The 25,862-nt window shown below is 37.6% G+C and overlaps 3 protein-coding genes and 2 non-coding genes across 5 annotated transcripts; 2 read left to right on the plus strand and 3 right to left on the minus strand.

The window, feature by feature from the left end:
• Positions 1 to 243: 243 nt before the first annotated feature.
• On the minus strand, positions 244 to 10,204 carry LOC121948293 (leptin receptor overlapping transcript-like 1). The gene is made up of 4 exons (XM_042493651.1): positions 10,138 to 10,204; positions 5,659 to 5,800; positions 3,801 to 3,876; positions 244 to 573 (listed from the first exon to the last, which is right to left on the minus strand). The coding sequence occupies exons 2-4, from the start codon at positions 5,795 to 5,797 to the stop codon at positions 342 to 344; spliced, it is 447 nt and encodes a 148-aa protein (XP_042349585.1). The 5' UTR covers positions 5,798 to 5,800; positions 10,138 to 10,204; the 3' UTR covers positions 244 to 341.
• On the minus strand, positions 6,490 to 6,681 carry LOC121948578. Its single transcript, XR_006106167.1, has one exon. It is a non-coding gene; the product is annotated as a U2 spliceosomal RNA (small nuclear RNA).
• On the minus strand, positions 8,116 to 8,306 carry LOC121948571. The gene has a single exon (XR_006106161.1). It is a non-coding gene; the product is annotated as a U2 spliceosomal RNA (small nuclear RNA).
• Positions 10,205 to 11,495: 1,291 nt separating the features above from the next.
• srp72 (signal recognition particle 72) lies at positions 11,496 to 21,568 on the plus strand. The gene is made up of 19 exons (XM_042493668.1): positions 11,496 to 11,607; positions 12,116 to 12,236; positions 12,982 to 13,102; positions 13,306 to 13,449; positions 14,252 to 14,363; positions 14,454 to 14,485; positions 14,692 to 14,816; positions 14,960 to 15,017; positions 15,143 to 15,274; positions 15,386 to 15,514; positions 16,380 to 16,452; positions 16,854 to 16,918; positions 17,056 to 17,151; positions 17,575 to 17,678; positions 18,045 to 18,122; positions 18,725 to 18,862; positions 19,000 to 19,037; positions 19,345 to 19,504; positions 20,464 to 21,568. Exons 1-19 carry the CDS (start codon positions 11,508 to 11,510, stop codon positions 20,642 to 20,644), a joined length of 2,007 nt encoding a protein of 668 aa, XP_042349602.1. The 5' UTR covers positions 11,496 to 11,507; the 3' UTR covers positions 20,645 to 21,568.
• Positions 21,569 to 24,275: 2,707 nt separating this feature from the next.
• LOC121948347 (snRNA-activating protein complex subunit 1-like) lies at positions 24,276 to 25,796 on the plus strand. Its single transcript, XM_042493725.1, has one exon. It carries the CDS (start codon positions 24,404 to 24,406, stop codon positions 25,511 to 25,513), a length of 1,110 nt encoding a protein of 369 aa, XP_042349659.1. The 5' UTR covers positions 24,276 to 24,403; the 3' UTR covers positions 25,514 to 25,796.
• The last annotated feature ends 66 nt before the right edge of the window (positions 25,797 to 25,862 follow it).

Here is a 25,862-nt window from a genome sequence, read left to right on the forward strand (position 1 = left end):
AGCTCTTTAAAACAGGATGTTGAGGTGAGACAGAACTTGAGAGACAGCGAAGACACGTGTGTGTTTGACAACGAACACAAAGAAGTGAAACAATTATTTTGAGCTTCACAGGCTCTTGAAGTGTCGACAACGAGCCACAAGCGTTATTCAGACAGTCTTGCAAAATGTGACAGATAAGAGGAGCATTTCTATGTTTTTAAAGACAGAATATGGGGCTTTTTATTTTTTTTTGATGTGCGGTGGTACTGATCTACTCTTTGTATCCTTTCCACTTTTTCAGGATGTGGAAATAATGAGGTTTTGATTTTGCATTTGTTGTCTTGTTTCCTTTGATTTTGATTTTAGGTTTCCAGTTTTGGTGGAGTGATCTCTCCACTGAGACTTACTACGTCGGCTCTTGCGAAGACGATGGGCAGGCCGAAGGCTGAGATGACGATGCCCGTCGTGAGGAAGATGGCCAGCTCTTTGCAGGCGTTACTGGCCGAGTCTGTGTCGTCGACCACCCTCCGCGAGATGCAGTACGGGATCGGGGAGAGGATGTAGAAGAAGAGCAGGAACAAAGGCCAGTATTTACTGCAGAGAGAAAACCAAAGGATGCAGTCAAGTGAGGTGAAAGATAAAAGAATAAACACCGTTCAGCTCTCGGCACATTATCCAACTTCACAGTCATGTTTTACATGCGAATAATGAACTTCGTAAACCATGTCTCATTCAGCGGAAAGAAAACACCTAAAACAAACAAACAACTCCCTCAGATGTTGCCATCTCTGAAAAGCAATACCAATGTTTACATTGTCCTCCTCCTTTATCAGAACGTTTTTCGTGCAGCTTTTTCTGCTTCTGTTCTTCGTTTCTTTGCCTGTTTAGCAGGACGAGCGGTAACTAGTAACCGTGGCAGTGGTCATTTTTGTTTTTGCGCTTCCATTCTTCAGTAAGCTCTTGACAAAGTTATTCCTGCAGCTGCAGCAAAAGCGGCGGTGGCACGCTCAGACTGCAGGCTCGAGCACGGTACGGTCGCATCTGGTTGGCTACAGATGACGCATCTTTTTTGGACCTTTTTCAGAGCTCGTAAGTCATTGATTGCTGTCAGGGCGGAAAGACCATTTCAGCCAATGTAACAGTTTGTGTGAACAGATAAAAGTTACCAACGCTAACTTTAACAGCATGAATGTAACAACTTTGTTTACACAATTGTTTACACAATTTTGTGTATTTCAGACGTATTGTAGGAGCAGAGCTAGAAATTTTAAGATTAAACAAAAATACACAATTTTTCCATATTGTACTCCATATGCATGAACACAGCCAAAATTATCAAAAAATGAAGAATGAAAAGTGCATAAAATGCACCAAACAGTCCCAAAGGGTTAAACCAGATTGGAAACTACAGTAGTTATATATACACATCAAGAAGTGCAACAAAATATAACCAAACATAACCTAAATATACATATTTAAAATCTGAATTAGACAATTACATAACACAAAAACATTAAATAAGACAGCGTTTGAAGTGGACAAACCTGCACGATGAACATTACATGAACGGCTTTAAAACCGGATCTGCTGGATCTCAGAGCTGTAATTTCCTGTTAATCATTGGCAGACAATTACACAGATACTATTCATCTATGATTCGCTAAAATCAGCTGATACTATCAGCCAGGCTCGACTAATAAATATCACTAATTGATTTTCTAACAGCCTTCTTCCCCTTCTTTCTGCCGCGCTCCGGCTGTCATTTCGTATAATGATAACGACTGAAATGAAATGAGATTATATGAGGCAGATCTGACGCTGAGGCTCGAGGAATCGCACGGAAAAACCTCGTCAGACAGACTCGGTTTGAATTGACAAATTCACTGTATCAACCACACAACATCTGTTTAATTCCACCGTTAGATTTCACGTTGGTGCGTCCTTGATGTGTTTTTACATTCAGGCAGGGCTGGATTACTGACTGTGCAAAGCAGTCACCTGCCCAGCCGCCCCAAAACGCCCAGGCTTGACAACTGCCTTATGGTCATTTTAAAAACTGCATCTTTGTTTGTAAAATGAAACACATAAGTACAAAATCCTGCTTTGGATGATGCTTTGAAGGGATAGTTTGGGATTTTTGAAGTGAGGCTGTTTGTGATATTTATATAAAGTCAGTGTATTAAAAACAGCTCCGAACAGCTGAGCGGCATCGTAATACGATGCTCGGCACAGGTGGGCCTCTGTGCGGGAATACAGAAGTTATAGGTAGGCCTATTTAAAGTGGCTAAAATTACATTTTAATGTCGACCTCACTCCACAGCAGAGTAATGCTGAGCTTTGGGGTGCGAGTCTGTTTCTGCAAACTTGGAGCGTGGCGACCGCCAGCGACTTTATCTATTACACTGACTATACATAACTTTATTTAGAGAACTTTTTCACTAATGCAAACACATAGAACTGGACAGACAGTTGTAATATACAGATATATTCACATTATACACAAACAGGCCTACAGTATACCATCTCCCCTGATATATGAGCACATTTAAAAACAAGAGAAAAAAAGGGGGGGGTCCAATATATTAATTATAGTAGCAGTGTCTAAACATAAAGAAATCACCAGTGACATGGCATAGCGTATCAGAGTCAGTCCTTTTACATGATCCATAAATAGAGACCATATTTTAGTCAATTTGCTGTAGGATCCATTCAAAGTATGTCTTATTTTCTCAAGTATCTCACACAGACCCCAAAATCCCAAACTATCACTTTAAGGAGCTTTATTGCCCCAAAATGTGATCCTGCAGGCTGAAATAAAGCTCTAAGACCGTCATCATTTCAGCTTATATTGTCCTTACGCAGTAGCCTGGTGCCAGACTTTTGAAATGCCTTACATCTTAGATTTTTTTGCATGTAAATAAAAAAGGGGTCGGGCAAATAATTACGAGGGATCGTGCTATAGGGCCGCTACAAAGTCTCCTCTTTATCCTGACCCGGCTCTGTACACAGAACCAAATGAGGACAATGAGGACACACGAGCATCGGTCTGTAGCATGAGAAATAATATGTGCATCAGCAGCACTTTACACACATTAAGAAACGGCATCGCATGTCAATCGCAACCATTTACCTTCTCTGTTACATAGCGGCTGATCTCGTCCTCTGCTCGGGGGGGTACAGATTTCTGACATCTCGTTGTTTGTCCAGTGTGTGGACATATATGGCCACTGTTATTCTTCTCTGAATTTGCTCAAAGCTAACGGCTACTTTTTAAAACTTCCGTGGTGGGTCACGCGTAAATACGTCATCAAAACGTCACACTCGTGCCACCCATGGTCACGTCTTTCAAACTTTCTGTTTTACACAGAAATCGTTTTGGGGCTCTTACTACCTCCAACACTCTGTCCCCTCTTTCCGCGATCGGACGTTTTACAGAACTGCGAGGCGGCATACCGGCGTGATATTCCCGTCTTGAACAGGCAGTGGAAATGCAGCTTGAAATTGACGTTGGTGGGACAGGTATATATCACAAATGACCACACCGTGAACCTGGGGAGCTTGTAATGTTCCTCCATGAAATACGAAACAAATGTCACAGAAAAAACTTTTTTTTGTTCACAAAGGTGGAATATTTTTTAATGTGACACGTCAGTATCCGAGAGCCCCCGAGCAGGTTAATCCAGCTCTGCATTCACACCTGTATTTAAAGCTGTAAACCCATGATGAGATCACCCAGGGTGCACCTGAGTGCCAAGTGTGAACAGTCTCCCTCACACACATTAACAGGCTGACGGGGTGTGTGTGACGGCGGTGGTACTTACTCGTACACGGGGAGGGCACATCCTAGCATGAGGAACATGAGGCCGATGGCCCCTCCGAAGGACAGGCTGATGAGAGCTGCAGGAGACGCGGGGGAGGGGGAGGGGCATCAGAAATGTCACACACAAACATTTTCAGGGAAAAAAATGTCAAAACTTTTCAGTGGCTTTTCAAGGACCCATAATTAAAAAGGATGACCCGAACAGAACAGTGAGGTATACTGTACTCCAAATGTTAAAGGTTTTATCATTGTATTGTACCAGCTTTGTATCAAAGCATTGTGGGTAGTATAGATGAACTGTGGTCAACTTCTCTCCATCTAACCTGCGCCTAGATATCCCTACTCCCCCACAAAGGTGAAAAATACTCCATCCAGTGTAGTTTTGCAAGCTGTTGGGCTAGTGCTCAAACTTAAAGGCTGTGCTTCTACATTTTTGTTCTGCCCATCACCCACGCCGCCACCACGGACACAAAAAGTATAGATCAACAGACAGACCCGCGCCTCTCTCTGTCTCTTAATCCCAAACCGAAATCCAGTTAAACGGTAAAACTAGGCAGCACAATACAAATCAAGATAATGTTACTTCTGTGCCTATTTCTCTGAACGCAGCACGAAAAAAATGATGTTGTTATAGGTTTCAAAGGGTTAAAAGTCTAATTTGTATTATTAATACCATGTATATCAATATGATGTTGACACACGCACAAATAATGCAATACTATGCCGTATAATTTTATCTACAGAGAATCACTGTAACGATTAATTTAATAACACAACTAAGTTCTGTGACTTTTTAGAAGATCATTAAAATAAATATATACACATTTTCATATTTTTTTATCAGTACTGAGTAACATGCAATGCAATTTCCCACTGTGCAATAATATTATTCATAGGATATATTTAAATATTTTTTACAGTAAATATACTACACACTTAATGTGTATTTCAGTATTCCTGTGCGACTGTCAATCATAAACGTACAGTATCTGTATGAATACACGGCGTATATAGTGTATATATATTATTATTATCTAACTTGTAGTTTTGTAATAACTTTTTTTGCACTAAAACATGTTTTTTTTTTGTCTTTTTTTCATTTTCCCCTGCTCATGACTCTTGATCTTATCTTATCCTATCTTAAATGTGATGATTTTCAGTAATCCCATTACTTTTCCAGAGCTGAAAAACAAGCTTGTGAAATTCCATGACTATTTCCAGGTTTTCCATGACCGTGGGAACAGAAGTGCTCAGTAAATCTGAGTATCCCCTCACAGCTCAGCAGCAGGGCCCTTTTGGCTACTGTGGCTATCATGTGATGAATCAGCTGATTTCACGTGTAACAGCTACATTTGCAATCTAAGCCTTATAATTAGAGGCTCGTGTTAAACTCTGAGAGCACAAACACAGGCTGTGTGGTCGCTCGTTAGCAGCTAATAATCCAGGCTGCACACCTGCAGAAAGCATCTCAGTCAGTGACTGTAATAACTCAAGTTAAGGTGCAGCTAGCATTAGCATTATAACGGTAACTACTACGTTATTATGTTAACAGAAGGGGATAGCTTAAAATACGGTGTTATAACGTGTAGTTACGTGGCTGCAGTGTGTCACATCGCGTTATTATGTATTTAATTGTGTTGACTAAGTAGCGTCCGCCTCTAACCCACAGGATAAAGGCTTATTCCGCTAACGCTAACGGATGTATTGGCCCTGCGGCTGACTACTTCTTCACGTTACCGTTAGCTTACCGGACGTGACAAACGCATCCGTTTGTCTTTCGGATAATTTGACTTTTGATAGTTAACCTGAGCCTAAATTCAGAGGCTTTATGCACGAAATGAAAAGTGGACATGTCTTACCTTTAATCCCAGCCATTTCTCCTGGACAAAAGCTCGACACGCAGCCCTGACGAATGAAAACAGTGCCCCCCTCTTCGGCTGCCGAGTCCACCCGACTCCGCCCGACTCCGCCCGAACCGGCCTGCCGTGTTGCCTTCATGTGCTACGAGAAACATCGGAATTATATTATTATTACACAGAGGGAAAAAAATAAATAAAATTAGATTTTTTTAATTATTTAATTACATATTCCAATATGCAGGATCTGTCGTCAAGTATTAATAATGATATATAAATTACATAAATAAAAAAAAATACATGTACATGATAATTAGGATGCTAATAATATATTAATATATCTTAATAGTAAAGTATGATAAAATAAGTTTAAAAAGTCATACTTTAGTGTATCAAAAAAATACAAGCAAAAGTCGTACTAAATCATAAAAGTCATCCTCAAAGTCAGTGTGCCATAAAACTTGTAATAATAATAATAGTAATACTACTATTACTAAAAATAATAAAAAATAATTTATTGTATAATATAAAATAATTTAATTAAATTATTGTTATTATTCGTTTTATTGATTGTTTTATTTTTAACATTGATATTATTGTATGTAAATGAGATTCTAACTTTTTTTTTTTTTTTTTTTCATTTCAAAATTTTGGTGACTTTAAAAAAATGACTATTTTGTATGTCTCTCATTTTCACCACAAAAATTGTACCTGATGTTATTTGAAATTTTCGGTGAATTTTACGACACCCTAGTTCCGATTGTCCATGAACACATCATATGGGACGAACGCTCCATGCATTTTCTCCGTCACTCATTTGTTGCTTTGGGAGTGTAAAAAATAAAAGTTCCTGGAAGGTACTGCAATACCAGGTCGATGCGTGGAGTGGACGGAGCAAGCCCCTATTCCATCTCCCTGTTCCAAAAATCAATTTAATATATGGTCCCCGGGTAGGGGACGTATCAGATATTAAACTGATAAGAACAGATACTACACTTGATCTTAGCCAAAAGGCCGAGAAGCGAGTGTGGAAAAGGCTCAACACATAATGTCCACACAGGCTGTTTAATGTCAGTAAAATAACACAAACACCAGTGAAGGAAAACGTCACAGACTCGCTACAAAGTATTTCATCTTAAAATTAAATGTAACACGTGTGGCTCGCCGACTCTTCCGGGTCACGTGCTGTCTAATAATCCAATGACAATTTAAAGCGGTTTAAAACACAGTTATAACAATAAAAGAACACATAAAAATGTGATTATTATTCTTTAGTAATGTCAGCATTTATAGGATTAATCTTGAAAAAGGCCTCCGTGTGTATAAATAAGTGTTGTTTATAATTTTAGTGTCTCTGTTTACTAAAACACGTTGAGCTCCAAAAGTCTCTAGTGGACACGAGATCAAACTGCAGTTAATACACATTTGAAAAGCAAAAGACTAAAAATATCTTTTCATGTGTTTTTATGTTATATTGCTTCAAAAAGGTGACAAACCCCCAGAATAAGTTATTTTATCCTTTGCTACATTTAAGAGGGAAGTACTTTTTACTTTATTGCATTTATCTTACAGCTACTTACAAATCAATTGGCTACTTTGTGTGTGTATATATATATATATATATATATATAGTTTTTTATTATTATCAATGATATTTTGATTATATTAATAAAAGATTATACATAGATTTTATAAATAGGATGGTAATTATATGTTATTAAATATTATACTTATGTTTGTTGAAAAAAGAAGGGGGAAAAAAAGTCATAATTTAGTATATCAAAAAAGACAGTCAAAGTCAGTGTGCCATAAAACTGTAATACTACTACTACTACTACTACTACTACTACTATAACTATTATCAATAATAATGTATTTTTATAAATTTACATTGATATTATTGTATGTAATATTATATGCCGTCCAAGCATGCGAGCATGCGATTCTGGCAATTTCTTTTTTGTTTAAACATTTTTGGTGACTTAAAAAAAAGTCCCTCTTCTTATTTGAAATTTTCGGTACATTTTACAACAAATATTACTAGCAAACCCACGGGCCCGCCAAATTAACAATCTCCAAAATTACACCATTTGTTATAGCCAAGAGAAAATGTAAAAAAACAGATATTAAGGTCGATATTCAAAATTCCGATTGTGCATGAACACATCATATGGGGCGAACGGAGGGAGTTTAATTAAATAATAATAATCATAATAATCAAATAAAAAACAGTGCTTGGATGTATTGTTATCTTTGAATATTGAACGCCTAATGACGCCACTGTACTTTCCACAACAGGAAACACCCGTCTATTTTACAGCCTCCTGTTCTATTAAAATGCTGTTAAAGCAATAATAACAAAAAACATTATTCTAACTTAATGGTGGGAGAACGTGTAACGATAGTATGTATTCACAGTATTTCTAAATTAATCAATTTCTTTATATTTTCACATATTTAGGGGGGTGCACCGTTCCTGGAGGTACTGCAATACCAGGTCGATGCGTGGAGTGGACGGAGCAAGCCCCTATTCCATCTCCCTGCTCCAAAAATCAATTTAATATATGGTCCCCGGGTAGGGGACGTATCAGATATTAAACTGATAAGAACAGATACTACACTTGATCTTAGCCAAAAGGCCGAGAAGCGATACTGTCATTGTGTTTACAGCAGAGGAGTCTTTCTCCGCACCGGTCATCTCACTGACGGTGGAAAAGGCTCAACACATAATGTCCACACAGGCTGTTTAATGTCAGTAAAATAACACAAACACCAGTGAAGGAAAACGTCACAGACTCGCTACAAAGTATTTCATCTTAAAATTAAATGTAACACGTGTGGCTCGCCGACTCTTCGGGTCACGTGCTGTCTAATAATCCAATGACAATTTAAAGCGGTTAAAACACAGTTATAACAATAAAAGAACACATAAAAATGTGATTATTATTCTTTAGTAATGTCAGCATTTTATAGGATTAATCTTGAAAAAGGCCTCCGTGTGTATAAATAAGTGTTGTTTATAATTTAGTGTCTCTGTTTATTAAAACACGTTGAGCTCCAAAAGTCTCTAGTGGACACGAGATCAAACTGCAGTTAATACACATTTGAATAGCAAAGACTAAAAATATCTTTTCATGTGTTTTTATGTTATATTGCTTCAAAAAGGTGACAAACCCCCAGAATAAGTTATTTTATCCTTTGCTAAATTTAAGAGGGAAGTACTTTTTACTTTATTGCATTTTATCTTACAGCTACTTACAAATCAATTGGCTACACAGTTTTTTATTATTATCAATATATATCAAAGACTAAAAATATCTTTTCATGTGTTTTTATGTTATATTGCTTTAAAAAAGGTGACAAATCCCCAAATTGGGTTACTTTATACGTTGCTACACTGAGAGAAAATATACTTTTTCCCCTACTTTAAGTATTACTACCCCATACTTGAGTATCACCGCACCATCAAATAATACCAATACTACACTGTTCCTTCACTAAATTAATTTTATAGTCTTCCTTAGGCTACTTGTTACTCTGCATATTCGTATTAATTATACTACACATACGCAAATAAATTATTATGTTGTAGACTTCTATGAGATAAAATAAGACTTTAATTGTGGTTCAGGGTGTAAATCTAAAAGTAAAGCATTAGTATATCAGGTTAGTACATTATCCCACCACTACCAGCTGCATCGTTGAAGTGATGTACACATTAAATAATCAGTAATTCAAATTACACCTAATGTTAAAAATAAAATAATGAAAAATAGATGATTGTCACATCAAGAAAGTTAATTCATATTTATGATATTAATACATTTTCAATGCAATCCAGTGCGATAAATGAGTACTTTCCTACTTTACTTTACTTTTTACTTTTAGTACTTTAAGTAAAGGATCTTTATATAACTGAATATACATAATGTGTCCTTTAAATATCTTAGAAACTGAGCAGCGGCACCCTCTGTCGCATTATTAACATAACAACAGCCGTGTGCAAAAATACAAAAAAAAAAAAGTTAATTAAATTGACATAGACAAAGTTTTGACATTGTTTTTTGTTCAACATATTAATGTTATTAAATCAAGTTTTCCTGAAAAGATTAATGTGTACTTTCACTGCGACAAAAACACAGAAAACCGAGCGGCTTTATTTCCGCTTCACTGTATCCGAAATGCGCCTCAGTCCAAACGCTTTTTAACCCATAGTAGGCCGACGAGCACGGTGACTGAATTCGTCCAAACAGTAAATAAATAAAATAACAAACTAGTTAGTTTTAAACACGCACAGTTAGTTTTCCTACAATTTCGTGAAAACTTCGCCAAAAACAGACCTGAAGGTAAAATCTCGGCGGTGACGCATCAACACCAAAACACGTCAAACTCCTTAAAAAACACTAAAAAAAACACTGACACTGTCGGTACGAGAGGCGTCTACCATTGTAATAAAAGATATGAAGTATTTCATTAACTTACCCCAAGACGTCCCGATGTCAAATACAAATTTTTAAATTAAGATAAAAAGAAGAAAAACTTGTCTCTGACGGCTCGTTAGTCCGAAAAAGTGACGGTGTGAAAATAAACTCTATATCGCCCCCAGTGACTCCATCTGGTATTACAGGACTGCGTGATGTAACTGTTAACTCTTTGAATCCTGGGAAAATTGGTTTGGTTTCTTTTTTTTGGGGGGGGGGGGGGGGGGGGGGCAGTGAGCAACTAGGCATGAAATGTCCCACAAATGTATAAAAGGTGACGAAAAAACTTCAAAAATTAGTTTGAAAAGAAGGTGAGGGTATAAATTATCCAAAAAAAAAAGAAGAGAAAAATGTCTAGAAAACTATATTTTTGCTAATTATAATGTTATATTTAAAATTCTATCACATTAAAAAAATGTATACATAGATATTTTTTTAATATTATAACTTTTAGCGGGATTTTCTTTCTGTTTTTGCTCAATTTTAAGATAATTTTCTTATTCTTGTTACTGCCTCCTCACCACGTTTTTGAAATACACCAATTTGCTTAGGTTTCAAAGGGTTACATCACAGAAACAAAATTGTCAGTTTATTTTTGATCTAAAACTTAATGTTTTGCCATCGTGGATTCGCAAATACAGAGAAGATTTTTAGGAAAATGAAGCACAAATAACAAGTTAAATGTTTTGATAACGTTTTGTTAAATGTTGTCTCTCTAACATCAAACATTCACTTTACTATATAATTAAATGTCTCATTGTTTATTTACTCACTATTCTGTAACATGTTAATAACACCACTATCGATATAAGCATGTTTACGCCTTATTTTGGCTACTCATCTTTATAAATCATAGATTATATAAAGATGTTATGTTATGTTAAGTTATGCTATGTACAAGTAATCAAGTAATGCTGGCTATTAGTAACTGATAAAATATGTAATTTAACATATATTGTCACTTTTTTTTTTTTTTTTTTTTTACAAATGTCTTGCTACTTTTTTTTAGTAATTCTTGTTGAGCTGCTTTTTTTTCGCTTTTTTGTTTGTTTGTTTGTTTTAGATTTTTTATAAGAAAAAGAAAAAAGAAAAAATTTGCATAGGTTTTAAAGGGTTAACTGGTGAAGTACCTCTGCAAAAACCGTCATTTGCGATAAATCAACCAACGGTACTAAATATAAACTTTTAATTGACGCCTAAAGACGTCTTGTTTGCTAATCAATGTTATATATAATACATATAAAATATTTGAATAAATGTTATATATTATGCAATATTATAGTACACAAATATTTGAATAAATAGTATTTCCGGTAACCCGGATGTGTGCACTTTCTGCTTCCGGCGTCACTGTGAGCCCATTCAGCCAAGATGGCGAGCGGCGGAGTCTCTGTGGCTTCGCTGTGGACTGAAGTGAACCGCTGTGGGCAGAATGGAGACTTTACAAGAGCCCTGAAAGCTCTAACTAAAAGTAGGTATCCATTTCTTTCAGTTTCACTCTCAAACTGGACCGGAGTTGCCGTCAGAAAGCAGCCAAACGGTTGATTTCTTCAGCGGCTAAAGCTAGCGCCCAGCTGCATGACCAGCTGTTAGCATGTGGCTAAGCTAACGGCAGTTAGACTGCTACTTATCGGGTCCCTCAAACACCGAGTTAGCTTTGTATGCCAAAAATGTGCTTAAATTTACATAATTAAGTGTTATGATTAAAAACCAAGCTAGATAATGTAGCTTTTATTTTAAGGTATTAAGTAATATTTTCTCCCGAAATGCGCCGTCCTTCTCTGATCAGTGACGTGTCCCTAGCCGTGAAGCTAATATCATGGTCCGAAGCTAAGCAGCTGTTAGTCAGCTGTCACCAACCCGTTTAGTGACTGTTTATTCTGCATTTTATCATCCAGCTTTCAGTCCATGCTGTATCTGCGTGTAGTTGGCATTTGTTTTGATAATTCACAATGTGTTTGTGTGTCCTCGTGTCGCAGTTTTGCACGAAAACAGGGACGATGTGACGGCCCTTCACTGTAAGATCGTTTGCCTTGTGCAGAATGGGAGCTTCAAAGAGGCGCTGAATGTCATGAACACGCACTCAAAGGTGCTCGGCAGGTAAACAGCCAACTGTTGTTATTGCTTATTTGTGACTGCACTATTCTGACTGTATACTGAATGTATTTGTTGTTGTTTTTTAGAGTCTGATTGATATATAGGTCAGTCGACAGCTGATATTTATTTATCTATTTGTTTACATAGCTCATTTGATAGGGATAATGCAAATTAACACAGTACAACTTCAGCATTTAACAAACAAGCAGTAATAACCAATGTTTCACATATAGAGGTTAGGGGTGATAGATATTGTTTTGTTTTTTTTTGTTTTGGTTACTGAGAGATTGAAAACAGATATTTGGAGCTGATGTTCATTTACAATAAAAATGAAAATCTATCAGTCAATATTTAGAATTTAGAATATAAGAAACGCCAGCACAAAGATTTATTTAAATGCCAATGTTAAATAAGAATAATATGCCAACTTAGGGTTGATGGTCTGTACATGCTCACTTCGCAGATAATAATAATAATTTTAAAAAATTGGGTTGTGATATTGGCAGATATTAGTCTATTGTCCAATTCCAATGTTTCATTTTAAAGTCAGTATCTGCCAATGCTGATGATGTTACCAGTATTATTGTGCATCCCTTATTAAAACAGTTAGAAATATTATAACTGAATACAACATTTGCAGTGCCTGTTTCATGCTTTACAAACAACTAACAAAGTATTTAATACATGTCTTGCGCTTTGCACCATCTCCCTGTAGTCATCGTATTTTATTTATACTCTTTTTTCTCAGCGATGTTGTGTTTGAGAAGGCGTACTGCGAGTACCGGCTGAACAGAGTGGAAAGTGCCCTGAAGACCATTGAAAGTGCTCCTGAGCAAACAGACAAGCTGAAGGAGCTCTACGGTCAAGTGGTACGGCTGAAGAAAATCATATTATTCCTGGATGCTTCACATTTGTAATTTGTATACTTTTGAGACTTTCAAGCGTAAAGAAGAACATGTTTCTGCTAATGCTCTTGTTAATATGACGCATGAACCCTTGAAACAGCATTTGAGCAATGATTTGACATGAAACACTCCTTCTGATTGGAATTGTGTCTGTCTTTACGGTCCAGTTGTACAGACTGGAGCGCTACAATGACTGCAAGTCCGTCTACACAGATCTGATCAGGAACTCCCAGGACGAGTACGAGGAGGAGAGGAAGACCAACCTCGCTGCTGTGGTCGCTTCTATGAGTCAGTGGGAGGAAGCTCCGTTGGTAAGCACTCCTCTATGAAATTTTAAAAAAGGCATTTTTTATCCCTCTGTTGTGCAAGCAAGTTTAAAGTCTGAATGCTCTAGTCAGTTAAATTAGTATCATTACTCTGGATTGATTTTCATATTCCGCTACTTTTCTAGATGTATTCAGTAAGCTTCAGGTTTCGTATGTTCATGAAAAACCCAGAAAACTCTTGGAACTTTGCAAATAGCAATTTCCAGGCCTGGAAAAGTTTTGGAAAACTAAATATACCCTAAACGTTTTGGAAAAGTCATAATATTTTGTTTTGCAAAACCATATAATAACACATGGCGCTTAAGCTATATCAGAAATTTGAAATTCCAACAATAATTTCTGATTTTACAGTTTCTGAATTTGGTAAATGCTGTCTTTTTTTAAGTACACATGGTCCGTGGGTTTGGATGGTGTGTTTTCTTTAGAATCTGACAAAGATTTCACAGACAAAAAAATGAGCAAAATCTTGTCTTGACAAATTGCCCAAAAAATTATTGCAAAGAAAAAGCCCCAAAAAATGTAAAGTGAAAAGAGTGTCAGTGGTCATTCCAGAGAATGCATGGTCTTGAAAAGTTGCCCCAGAGTCATGGAAAAGTCATGGAAATTTAGTTGTTCAATTGTGTTTGACGCCTGTAGTATTTTTACCAGAGTAGAAGAGCTCCGACGGTACGTTCACGCTCAGCTCAAGATTACTGAACTGCAGTCAGCCTTGATGTTTCACTGGGAAAATGACTCTGTGTTTATTGTTTTACATGGTTTTTAAGATGTGTTCTCTCGTCACCTACAGGAGGATCTGGGTCTTCCAGAGTCGACGTATGAGCTGTGCTACAATGCTGCCTGCGCTCTGATTGGCCAAGGACAGCTTACAGAGGCCCTAAATAAACTACGACAAGCAGAGGGTCAGTCCCACTCCGCTCTGTCTTCTCTGTCAACCTGCTGTTTTATCCGTCCTGGATTTGACTTGAACTGATTAAAGTTTTCTTTTGCAGAGCTTTGCAGAGTCTCATTGGCAGATGATTCTGTGAGTACATTTAAGCATCATTCATAAGTCTCATCCATTTTCAAGCAAATCAGCCGTTTTAATTTTACATTTTCATATAAAAGACAATAGAAGGTGCTTCATACTTTTTTGATTTGATCTTGCAAGAGCATGCATTGGAAAAAAATGACAGATGGGTTCATACTTTTCCCGGCATAATCGCTGTCTTGCTGGTTTGTCTCTCTCAGGATGTGACTGAGGAGGACATCGAGTCAGAGCTGGCTGTCATCCATTCTCAGATGGCGTACGTCATGCAGTTACAAGGTCGGACAGACGAGGCTCTGCAGCTCTACAACCAGGTCATCAAGCTCAAGTGAGTCCACGGTTCATCCATATTGTTGTTTTCTAGTTTGCATTTGTATTGTGAATGCACTGACTCTCCATCCATTTACCAAAAAACTCAGTGTCAACAGTTCAGATGTCAAATCAATACTAAAATATGCTCTTAATTTGCAGGCCATCAGATGTGGGGCTGCTCGCTGTGACTGCTAATAATATCATTACAATAAACAAGGTGAGAGTTTGATATTCTCACCAAGTGGAAAACGTCACTATTAAAGCTGCAGCAAAATTCCTCCTGTATCAAGTGTTTGTTTGGGTTTTTTTTTTTTTAAATTAAAGCTCTGCCTGTTTTCATAGGACCAAAACGTGTTTGACTCAAAGAAAAAGGTGAAACTGACGAACGCTGAAGGTGTTGAATACAAGCTGGCGAAAAAGCAGCTGCAGGCCATCGACTTCAACAAAGCCCTCCTGGCCATGTACACGAACCAGGTAGCTCAAAAAAACCTGTTATGAGAACAGTAATGGCTGGTTTTTCAGAATTTTACATTTCATAGCTGACCACGTGTTATTGGTGCATTCATTGCCGTTTGCTGTCGACAGGCTGACCAGTGCAGGAAACTCTCATCCAGTCTTCAGTCCCAGAATCCGGGTCACCCGCGGCCGGTCCTCATCCAGGTTGCTCAGCTGTGCAGAGAGAAGCAGCACAGCAGGGCCATCGAGCTGCTCCAGGTAGAAACGACGAAAGCTGCTGGTTAACTTCAGTCTGACAAACATCCTAAACACAAACTAAATGCTCCTTATTTCTTCTTCTGTGTTTTGTGTAAATTTTGATGCGTCCTGTCTGGAAGTGTGATGATGTGTTTTAATTTAGACTTTTTAATAGCAGATTTTGCACGTGCAAATCAAAGACATATCTGCCTTTTGCATGCAAAAAATAGACAATGAAGTATTTTATATTCTATTCTATTCGTAGCATCAATTTTAAAATTGTTGTTGTGGCCTTGAGTCATGAACTTTAGAATTTAACCTAATTAACCCTTAGGGCCCGCTTTAATATTACACACATTTGTATCACTCTGCTTACAAAATGCGGTGTTTAAAAATCAAGCTTTAAAAAATATACATTAATGTTATTTTCTACTTTCACTGAATTATTTTTTAACCCCAAATCAGTCCTAGTCATAAATATTAAGTATCCATTAATTTTGAAAAACTTAAACCCTTTAAATGCCATGTCTGTGTCATGATGCTACTATGTTTTTAAGTGATAAAAAAAAAGAATTATTTTCATTATACTACATGCTAAGTAGATTTTTTTGTTATCACAGCCTGGGATATGTCAGTGATTTGCAGCAACATTGATTGTGACAATGCACCGGGTGGAAATAGCACGTTGTCTTCACATGCCAAATAAGGTTTAAAACATTACATCAGATGGAAAAAAGTAAAAATGACAAAAGTCCAGAATGACGCCCAGAAATAATACAATTTATGTTTTTATGCCATCTTTTTTTCAGTAATTATGGTTTTGTGTGTATACAGTAATTTGTGTTGTTTTTAAACCGTTCTGCCTGACTGTTATTTTGTTTTTCAGCAATTCTCAGACCAACACCCAGAAAGTGCATCTGGCATCAAACTGACTATGGCACAACTCTATTTGATACAAGGTACTGGCATGACTTTGCATTGAGTAAAGAAGTTTGATATGTTGAGACAGACCCTCTCAGGACAGGATATCAGTTAAATGTTCCAGTTCCCAGCTTCCTGCTGTAAACACTCAAATATTTTTTGTCAAATGAAAGCATATTTTACGATTTTACTGAGCAGTTGATGCAGTTTTTAATCATTTGAGGGCTTAAATATTAGTTAACAAGAGTACAGTTCTCTTGGAAGAATTACATTTTTTAAAATGTAATATTAAATTTAGTATTCCAGTAGTAAGCTTTCTACGTTTGCAGTGATTTTGATTTTGATTCTATAAGTTTAATTAAAGTCACTTCACAATGGCTGCATATTTTGTTAAAATACTCGTAAAGTGTAAATAATAAATCATTTCTTCTGTCCTCAGGTCACGTAACAAAAGCTTGTGATGTTTTGCGGTCCATTGAAGAGTTCAAGCACAAAGCAGGGATGGTAAGTCTGAAATGAAACACTATAGTATCTCTGATCCAGCACTTGGATTAAAATGTTGTTTTTATATTAATAAAGAGTTCTCGTACCGCTAACTGTGTGAACTACAAGTTACGTAAACGGTGTCATTGACATTTTAGATTTCAGCTCTGGTGACGATGTACTCCCACGAAGAAGACATTGACAGCGCCATTGATGTTTTCAAACAAGCTATTGGTCATTACCAGTCTGAACAGGTTTGTGTCTGATGTTCATTTCACATCTTTAAAAATATCTGTTGCCAGATGATGTAAGACGGCGGTGATTATTCTGAGACTCCAGCTAGATTTCCTGTGAGCTGAGAAGCGAACTCATAACTCTTTTTGTGCTGCATTTAGACGCCTTTTACTGAGCAAATGTCTCATTCAGGAAAGAAAAAACACTCTGACATTACATCCCACTGGCTTTGACTGAAAGGAGGTTCAGTGCAGAAACATTACATCATTGAGTCCTTTAAAGAAAACAGTTAAAACAACATTTGTAAAACAAACGTTGTCAGTCACCACCTCTGCTGTAGTGGAGGCTGTTTAATACTTTGTTCTGACAAAACAGCTCATGAATTAGTTTGTGATCTGTGAAAGTTTCCGCTGTATAATCGGTCCGTTCTTCCTCCTCCGCAGCCCGGATCTGCCGCACACTTGGCGCTCGTACGAGAAGCTGCTAATTTCAAACTGAAGTACGGTCGGAAAAAAGAAGCCATTAGTGATCTGGAGCAGCTGTGGAAGTGAGTTACAGTCCTGCAAAATAACACTCTGAAGTTCAACATGTGGAGGATTTAGTGCAGAAAAACACACAATGAGCTCCTCAGAGGTCTCCCAGCTGCTGATTCTCAGTCTTGTTGACACGAAGCAGCTTATGTTTATCAAATTATTAAACAGCTTGATAAACGTCATTATAATGTGCATACACAGCAGGAAAAAACAGAAATATGTGAAGACGAAGAATTTATTCATTTACACATTGATGCACTTCTGATGCACATTGATGTCTAACTTTTGCTTTTTTGTGTTAGTCTTTGTCAGGTGATGTTTGTTTGAATTCCTTCTGTCACAATGATGCAGATTCATTTATTTAATTTTTTTGAAAACAGGCAAAACACCAACGACATCCACACATTGGCACAGCTCATCTCGGCGTATTCTCTTGTGGACACGGATAAAGCCAAATCGTATCCTTTGATCTACTGAAATAACTGAAATGAAAGAAACTAGAGACGAAACAATTGTGTTTTTTAGTCATTTTCAGCTCTTGCTGATCAGATAATTATTTTTCAAGCAAAAAGAAAAACATTCTCTGATTTCAGCTTCTGAAATGCGAGGATTGTCTGCCCTTTTCTGTGATAAATTAATATTTTTGTTGTTTTGGATTAATGATCAGATAAAGTTAGGACTATGAAGACACTATATGGGGTTTGGTGAAATTATAATGGGATTTATTACATTATTTTTGCTCTGTTGGTCGGTTCGTTAGTTGGCCAGTCCATGAAAATGTTTCCAGCCTTTTGTGGCCACAGTTTTTTTTATTTGTTTGCATTTTTATTTTTACAATTTAAGATTACATGGGCAGTGCACATTAATAAACATTTATCTGAATGTTTGCCCCCAGAGGCTGAAATTTGGCATGAAGCTTGCAACTATTGCAAGTTCTCTTACGCGTCGCTGTAATGGCGAACAAAAACAAAGCAAAAACCCTCAGGCCGGGACTGAGATGATCTTGTGAAGGCGCACATTTGAAATGCAAAACAGTTTTGTCCTCAGCGGTCCTCTCCAGCCTCAGCAAACACCTACCGTCCGCGGACACAATGGCCTTCAATGTGGACGTGGACGAGCTGGAGAACTCGCACGGAGCGACCTACGTCAGGAAAAAAGCTGCTAAGGTCACAGGAGAAAACCTTCCCAAAGAACAAAGGTCAGTCCTCTTTACTCAGTTTTTTGTTTGTTTTCAGTTTCTTGTTGAAAATATATTATTGAGCAGAGTGGGCAGGATGAGTTTTGGCGGCTGCTCTTCCCCCTGCTTTATGCTAACGTGTGTGAATTTCCTAACAGCCAAGGCGAGATCAAAAAGAAGAAGAAGAAAAAGAGAGGTAGGTCTTTGATCCAATATTGTTTGTGTGAGAGATTATTTCCAAAATAATGATGAAAAAAGGCGCTCACTCTCACAAAGTGTCATTAGCATTAAAGTAAAACAAATTATCACTCTTCAAAAAGTTTCTGATTGACATACATGAAGATAATGAATCGTCACATCTGTATTTAAAACGTGTGAAACTTACTCAGTGAACGTTATAATAAGTTTTGCAGACTTTTATCGACCTCAGATCTCTCATTTATTCACTCACTATTCTGAGATGAGCGCCACTCTTCTGTGATGCATCCCCATCCTCTTTTCAGGCAAATTACCCAAAAACTACGACCCCAAAGCGACCCCTGACCTTGAGCGGTGGCTGCCCATGAGGGAGCGTTCGTACTACAGAGGCAAGAAGAAGGGCAAGAAGAAGGACCAGATAGGAAAAGGCACACAGGGAGCGACGGCCGGAGCGTCGGCCGAGCTGTGAGTACTGAACCACATGCATGTGCACGTCACCTGCGAGAGCGTCTGTCTGTCTGTCAGGTTATTTTAGCCAGAATAAGAATTAGTTTCAGCCAAAGTCAAAATCCATACGCTACGACTTTCAGAAAGGCTTCTACATTTGAGAAAGTGAGTAAATATCAACTGACTGCTAATTTTATTCTCATAATATCAAATATCTCAGCTCTTAAAATTACTCTTCCATCATAAATTCCCCTCACTGCATATAGACAAATTATCAACATTATTTTAATAATTGATTATTTATTTTTTACATCAGGGTTATTACTCATATCATTGAACCCTTGATGGGGTTAAAGGTTTGACACCTTAAAAATGCATATATAATAACACAGGTGATTTCCTCTTTGAGCATCAACAAAAATCTTGTGGATTTGGGTTTCCTGTAGGGGTCGACAGATTATCGGCCTGGCCAACATTTGGCATTTTACCGATGATCTGAATCAGCATTTTATTTTAATGATGTCCGATAAAATGAATTATTTTAAAACTGCATGAGAGGAACTTTTACTTTGTAAAACCTCAGGGAGCTATTTTCGTAAATTCTTTTTTTTTTTTTTTTTTTTAATTTTCACTTGACTTTATAGAAGGAAGTTGCTGTGTATGATTTTGGAAGCCAAACACTTTTAAGACATTTAAACAAAGTTGTGCATTAGAGTTTTTTATATTTCCAATTCTTGATAATGCATAGTGGTTCCAAATATCGGTATAATCAGTACCAGCCTCGAAAAACCGGGGTTTCGGTCGACCCCTGGTTTTCAGTGGCTTGAAAGAATTTGCAGTGCACAGAAACACACACGGCACAATTCAACTTGTTTAAAGTGTTTAACGGTGAATTTTTGGTGCAAAATATTTCCAGAATGATCAAACATTTTATTTTTTTTAGAGCGCTCGCTGATTTTTGTCTTTCTCTGTTTCAGGGACGCCAGTAAGACAGCCAGCAGCCCCCCTACCTCCCCCAGACCAGGGTCTGCATCCGGCTCATCCGCAGCCGCCGCCAGCAACGTGGTCCCCCCACGACAGCAGAAACCTGCAGCCTCAGGGGCCACACGCAAGAAGGCACCACAGAAGAAGAAGAAGGGAGGCAAAGGAGGCTGGTAGTCGGAGGGAAACTAGCGTGAGGCAGAGGGGCCACGAGATCCACTGATGTCTCTTTTTTTATGTTCCAAGTTAAATTTTACTTCAGTTTCGGCCGATCATTTAAACACGTGAAACCAAAAGCTCCGTCTGCTCTTCTGTCTTTGATTTGTCGCGTTAAAGGTACAGAAGAGACAATTTAAAGGACATTTTCACCTAAATTAACTTTGTGTTGCTCTGCAAAAGCTGTTTTTACTTTCGTCGTGACCTTCTGAGGTCACAGTTTAGTGAACAAAAATACTACAGTTATTATTTTTCACTGAAGCTCAGATGAATCATAAAAACGTGTTTACTGTTAACGAGTGCTCTTGTTTATATTCAGAATGACATTTTTCACCTTGTGATGTGTCTGGTTTTTAGAGACACTACATTTAGAAACAGCTTCTTTAATAAAATGTTAAAATAGATTTTTTGGGGGTTGATCCTGCCAACCTCTGTTCAGTGAAGTTTTAATTAAACTGTAAAATCATGTTCCTCCTGATATCAAGAACAGTTTTTTGGACCTTTGAAGGTAGTAACAGGACGTGTAATTCAGTGTCATCTCGGTTTTCACGTTTTTGTTAATATCGTTAATTATGCGGTTTTAGAAACAACCTGCTTTTGAAAGGCAACCTGAAGTTAAATTTGGGGGATTTGTCCTTTAATATTTCTTGGCTCTGAGTATTATATATCGTATATCATACTCTGGCTTTTTGCTTCATGTTTCCTTAAATTGTCCCTTTAGTTTCAATCAGCTGTAAAGACAGGTGTTAAAGAATATTTATTTTTGAATCCTTGTGTTGGCCCAAACTCAAGCTAAAGAATTTAAATTGTTGAATTCTTTCAGACGCATGTTTTAGGACCGAACAGGTGTCCCCTTTTGTTAAGTCTTAATAAAACCCTTAACAATGACACACGACCCCTGTGGTTCCTACAACATCCGACTACATGACCCCGCTCCAAAACTGTACTGAGATCTGTCGAGGAATTACTTTGATATTAAATGATTTTTTTTTTTACTTTTTATTTTTTGATGGGACTGAATTTTATCCACTTATTTAAGTAAAATTAGAGACTTTTTTTTAATGATTATTGAAAATCTGATTTTTATATGAAATCGTGCTGAGTAAATTTAGAGTTTGAATTTGAATTGAATTATTCCTCGATGAAACACATGGAGCCCTCTGGTGGTCACATGTTAGACTGATCATTTTTGTAATTTATTTAAAATATGTGTACGTGATTTTCCAAAATAATTTACAGAAATGGTAGAATATGGATCTTCTTTTCAGAATAAAAGTAGGTAAAACTAGTTTTGTCAGAATACATCTCAGCTGGAGTTCAGCGCTGACTAACTGGTACATTAATATATTAAAATATCTTGTGCTGTATGCCACACATAAATATACTGACACTAAGCACAACTCAGCAGCGCTGTAATGTAGCAAATTAATAATATTTTGTTAAAGTTCTTAAATATTTTTGGGGAGTCTTTATACTTCTCTTGAATTTTTATATTTCTGTCAACTTTCACTTTTATTCCACTACATTAAAAATATAAATATATATTTACACAAATAAAAAAATGTACTCTACAACATTTCCCCCAAATATCTTAGAAAGTGAATACAAAACAGGGAGGAAGGGATGACTGAAGGAAGAAAAAAAAAAACAGGATTTTGTTCTTCAAATCTTTCTAAAAAAACAAAAAAAAAAACAAACTTTTTTTCTTTCGGTTTAAATGTACGCTTTATTTTAAGGTGAAGTTACAAAGAAATTCTCATAATTCTGCTTGCTTCTTTATTAACAGCATTTACTTGTACTTTTACTCTCAATACTTAAGTACATTAGATATCATAAAATTACTTTTGATGCTTACGTGCAGAAAATATCAGATAAGATTTTTACTCGAGTAATATTCTAACAGGTAACTTTAACTTTTACCAAAGTAATTTTATGGTAAGACATTTGTACTTTTACTCAAGTACGGCTTTCGGGTACTTCATCCACCTCTGAGAACAGTATTGTTTGTGTAATTTGATTTTTAAATCAGAAATTATACAGGTTTGATAACATATTGTCTGCGTTTGGAAATGTGTACTTTTTCTTTTTACTTGTAGTAGATTCTATGGCTGCTCCTACAAAGTATGTACTGTTGCATGAAGAGTACACATAAAAGTGAGTAGTACTTCTTTATAACAGTGTGCCCTGAACTTTGACCCTCTTGCTCATAAATTTGTTACCATGGAGATAAAAGAGTTCTGCATGTTGTAACTTTGCGATATATGTAGTTTTAACTTTTAAGTTGTGGATGAATACGTTTTAGATTCTTATATTTTGTATTAATTACGGTAAAATTAGTTGTTTCTCTGCCAATGTTTGCTTTCATTTTGTTGTTTGTAATCTCTGATAATTTTGCTCACTTAGACAGTTTTTATTCCTACTATTACCATTCGACTGGTCATCAGTTATCAATCTTTTTTCAGTCTGCGTCACTGACTGTAAGTTGTCTGTTTGCAGCTCAGTCGATGTGATGAATCCTTCGCCGTGCAGAGAATTGTGGGTCAGAAAATGCAGAAAAGCATGCTGGCTTGCAAACTGCAATCATATGTTATATAACATCATGGTATTTTTGGCATAATGCATTTGACATACTACAAATTGGGACTTTTTATGAGTATTAGAACGCACCGTCTGATAAATCAATATCTAACAGGATGTGAGTGTTTTTGTGATTTCCTCCACAGACTGAAGGCTGGCGGGAACCGTCCGACTCGACCGCCGCTCTCTGTCACCACCCCGTGATCCACCCTCGAGGTGAGACATACTTCCTCTCAAATGAGGTGAGAGAAAAAACATGAACTTGAATTTTGGGCTAATCTGTCTCTTTAACTCTTTAAAACCTGGATTGAAATCACTTGTGCAGCGTTCAGACACCTTTCACAGGTAATTTAACCTTTGAGACCTGAGGAAATCAGTTTGATTTCTTTCAAAAACATGAAATAAGGCAGCTAGTAACTTGGCAAGAAATGTCCTGCATTTTTGTTTTCATCGTCTTTTGTTTGTTTTTCTTCTTTTTTTAATTTCTGTCTTTATTTAAGTATTTTTATGTTTATTATTGTTGTTGCTTTCTTACTTTTATCCAATATCCAATCCAGTATCATTGACTTTATATTTGGGTATATGTATACACTAAATGGTAAAATGAAGGGTTTGAAAAGACATTTAAAAGAAAACCCCAAATGTCCTGCAAACTGCAAAAATTAAGGAGATTTAGATTTATTTTTTAAAAACCTAAGAGAAATGTCCAGAAAACTAAATGTATAATTGTCATCATTAGATGTTTTAAAAATATGTTACAGAATTAATGTTTTCCAAACATTTTTTTCTCAATTTATTTCCTTTTAAGTTTTGTTTTTTACTTTGCTTTTTCTCTATTTTTTAATCTTTTTTTTTTTTCATTTTTGAAATTTCAGGTAATATTTTGTACTTTTTTTTTTTTTTTTTTACTAATTTCATTTTAGTTTTTTGGGTCATTTCTTCTTCCATGTTTTTGAAAGAAATCAAGAGTTTCTGAGGGTCAAACGCTATGACTGACTCCCGCCACTTGTGGGCGTTGTTTTTGGGTAATTTGCCAATGATGAGCGTCACCTGCTTTGAATCCGTCCAGAGCTCCTTCAGACTTCTGACTGGCACTTTGAGAGTTTCGCTGTTTCCTGTTTGGGGTTTTGTTTCGTGGCCACGATGCCTCGCGTGCCGCCTATTTACTCTGATTTCTTCTACGCTCCTCTGACTGAAGACGTGGAGGAACTCCTGGCTCGTTTCCAGCAGACTGACTCCGTCCGGTACGAGGTGTTTTCGGCCATCTGGAGGGAGATGGGCTTCTCTGACGTCTTCATAGGTATCACCAGCATGGCTGAGATGAAGAGATTCTGCAGAGTGGCGCTGGCCACAGCCGTGAAGTACTTCCTGCCTCCGTACAGCTACCAGATCCGAGTGGGAGGCCTGTATTTGATGTTTGGTTTGTACCACACTCAGCTCGCAGCTCCGCCGGTGAAGATCAGACTCGCTCTGAGGGACTGGGGTCTGATTCAGAAGTTTGTGAAGGACTCTGCGGAGGCTGAGCACCACGATGTCGTTTACATCTTTGAGAAGCTTGCTGCGAGCAAAGCCATACACTACACCGCCATGTCTCATGTTCTCACCTTCCAGAAGCAGAGGAAGCCGAAGAAGGAGCCCGTGTGCGCAGAGTTTCTCGGGAGGAGCACGGCGATCCAGGAGCTCCTCTCTGCCGAAATCCTGGAGGAGCTGAACAACATCCAGAGCCAGTACGAGAAGCTGAAGGAGGTGACGGTGAAGGTCAGCTGCCAGGCCACCATGACACATCGAGACTTTGCCGCCGGCCTGAAAGAGTGCATGTCAGAGTTCATCGCCTGGCAACAGAAGACTTTCTCAAAGGACAACAAAGACAAGAAGTCTCGTGATGATGATGATGATGAGGAGGAGGACGAGGAGGACGAGGAGGAGGAGAAGCCAACGGAGTCCAGCAGCAGCAGAGCCAAACTCGTGTCCGCCATCAAGCAGAAGAGCTACGGAAACTACCAGGAGGCGTCCAAGTCCAGGAGACACCGGCAGGCCAAGACGGTGGACTCCAGCTCAGGGGCAGAGCAAGTCCAGGAGACTGTGGGTCTGCACCGAAAAAAGAGGCCTCCCTCGCTGCGGGCTCGCACCTGGAAGAGTCTCGGGGTGACGGCGAAGGAGAGCAAGCTCCAGAACTGGCTGCTGAGCGCTCCGGAGCAGCAGGAGAAGCTGCCGGTGAAGAGGACCAACCAGACGGCTCCTTTCAAAGGATGATGGGAGGAAAGAGTTTCAGACGCACGAAGACGCTCTGTGCTTTGCTTTTGTTCTTCCAGGTTAAATGAAGTTAATTGGTTTGGAAAATACCTTTTATTTTTATAAACAGCTGGATTTGAGCTGATTTTCACTTACTTTGCAACTAGAATCCTTTAATTTGTTAATAAATGTATTCACTCACTCTGCCTTTATTCCCCACCCTCTCGTTTTCACTCTTAACACTTTGAAACCTGAGCAAGTTGGCTTGATTTGATTTCAAAAACTTGGGAAGAAGGCAATGAAAGAAGAAATTACCCCAAAAAGTAGCAAAAAATTAGTAGAAAGGACAAGAAAATTACATGTGTATATA

Source organism: Plectropomus leopardus, chromosome 9 (assembly GCF_008729295.1).
Source record: "Plectropomus leopardus isolate mb chromosome 9, YSFRI_Pleo_2.0, whole genome shotgun sequence".
Classification (NCBI taxonomy): Eukaryota; Metazoa; Chordata; class Actinopteri; order Perciformes; family Serranidae; genus Plectropomus; species Plectropomus leopardus.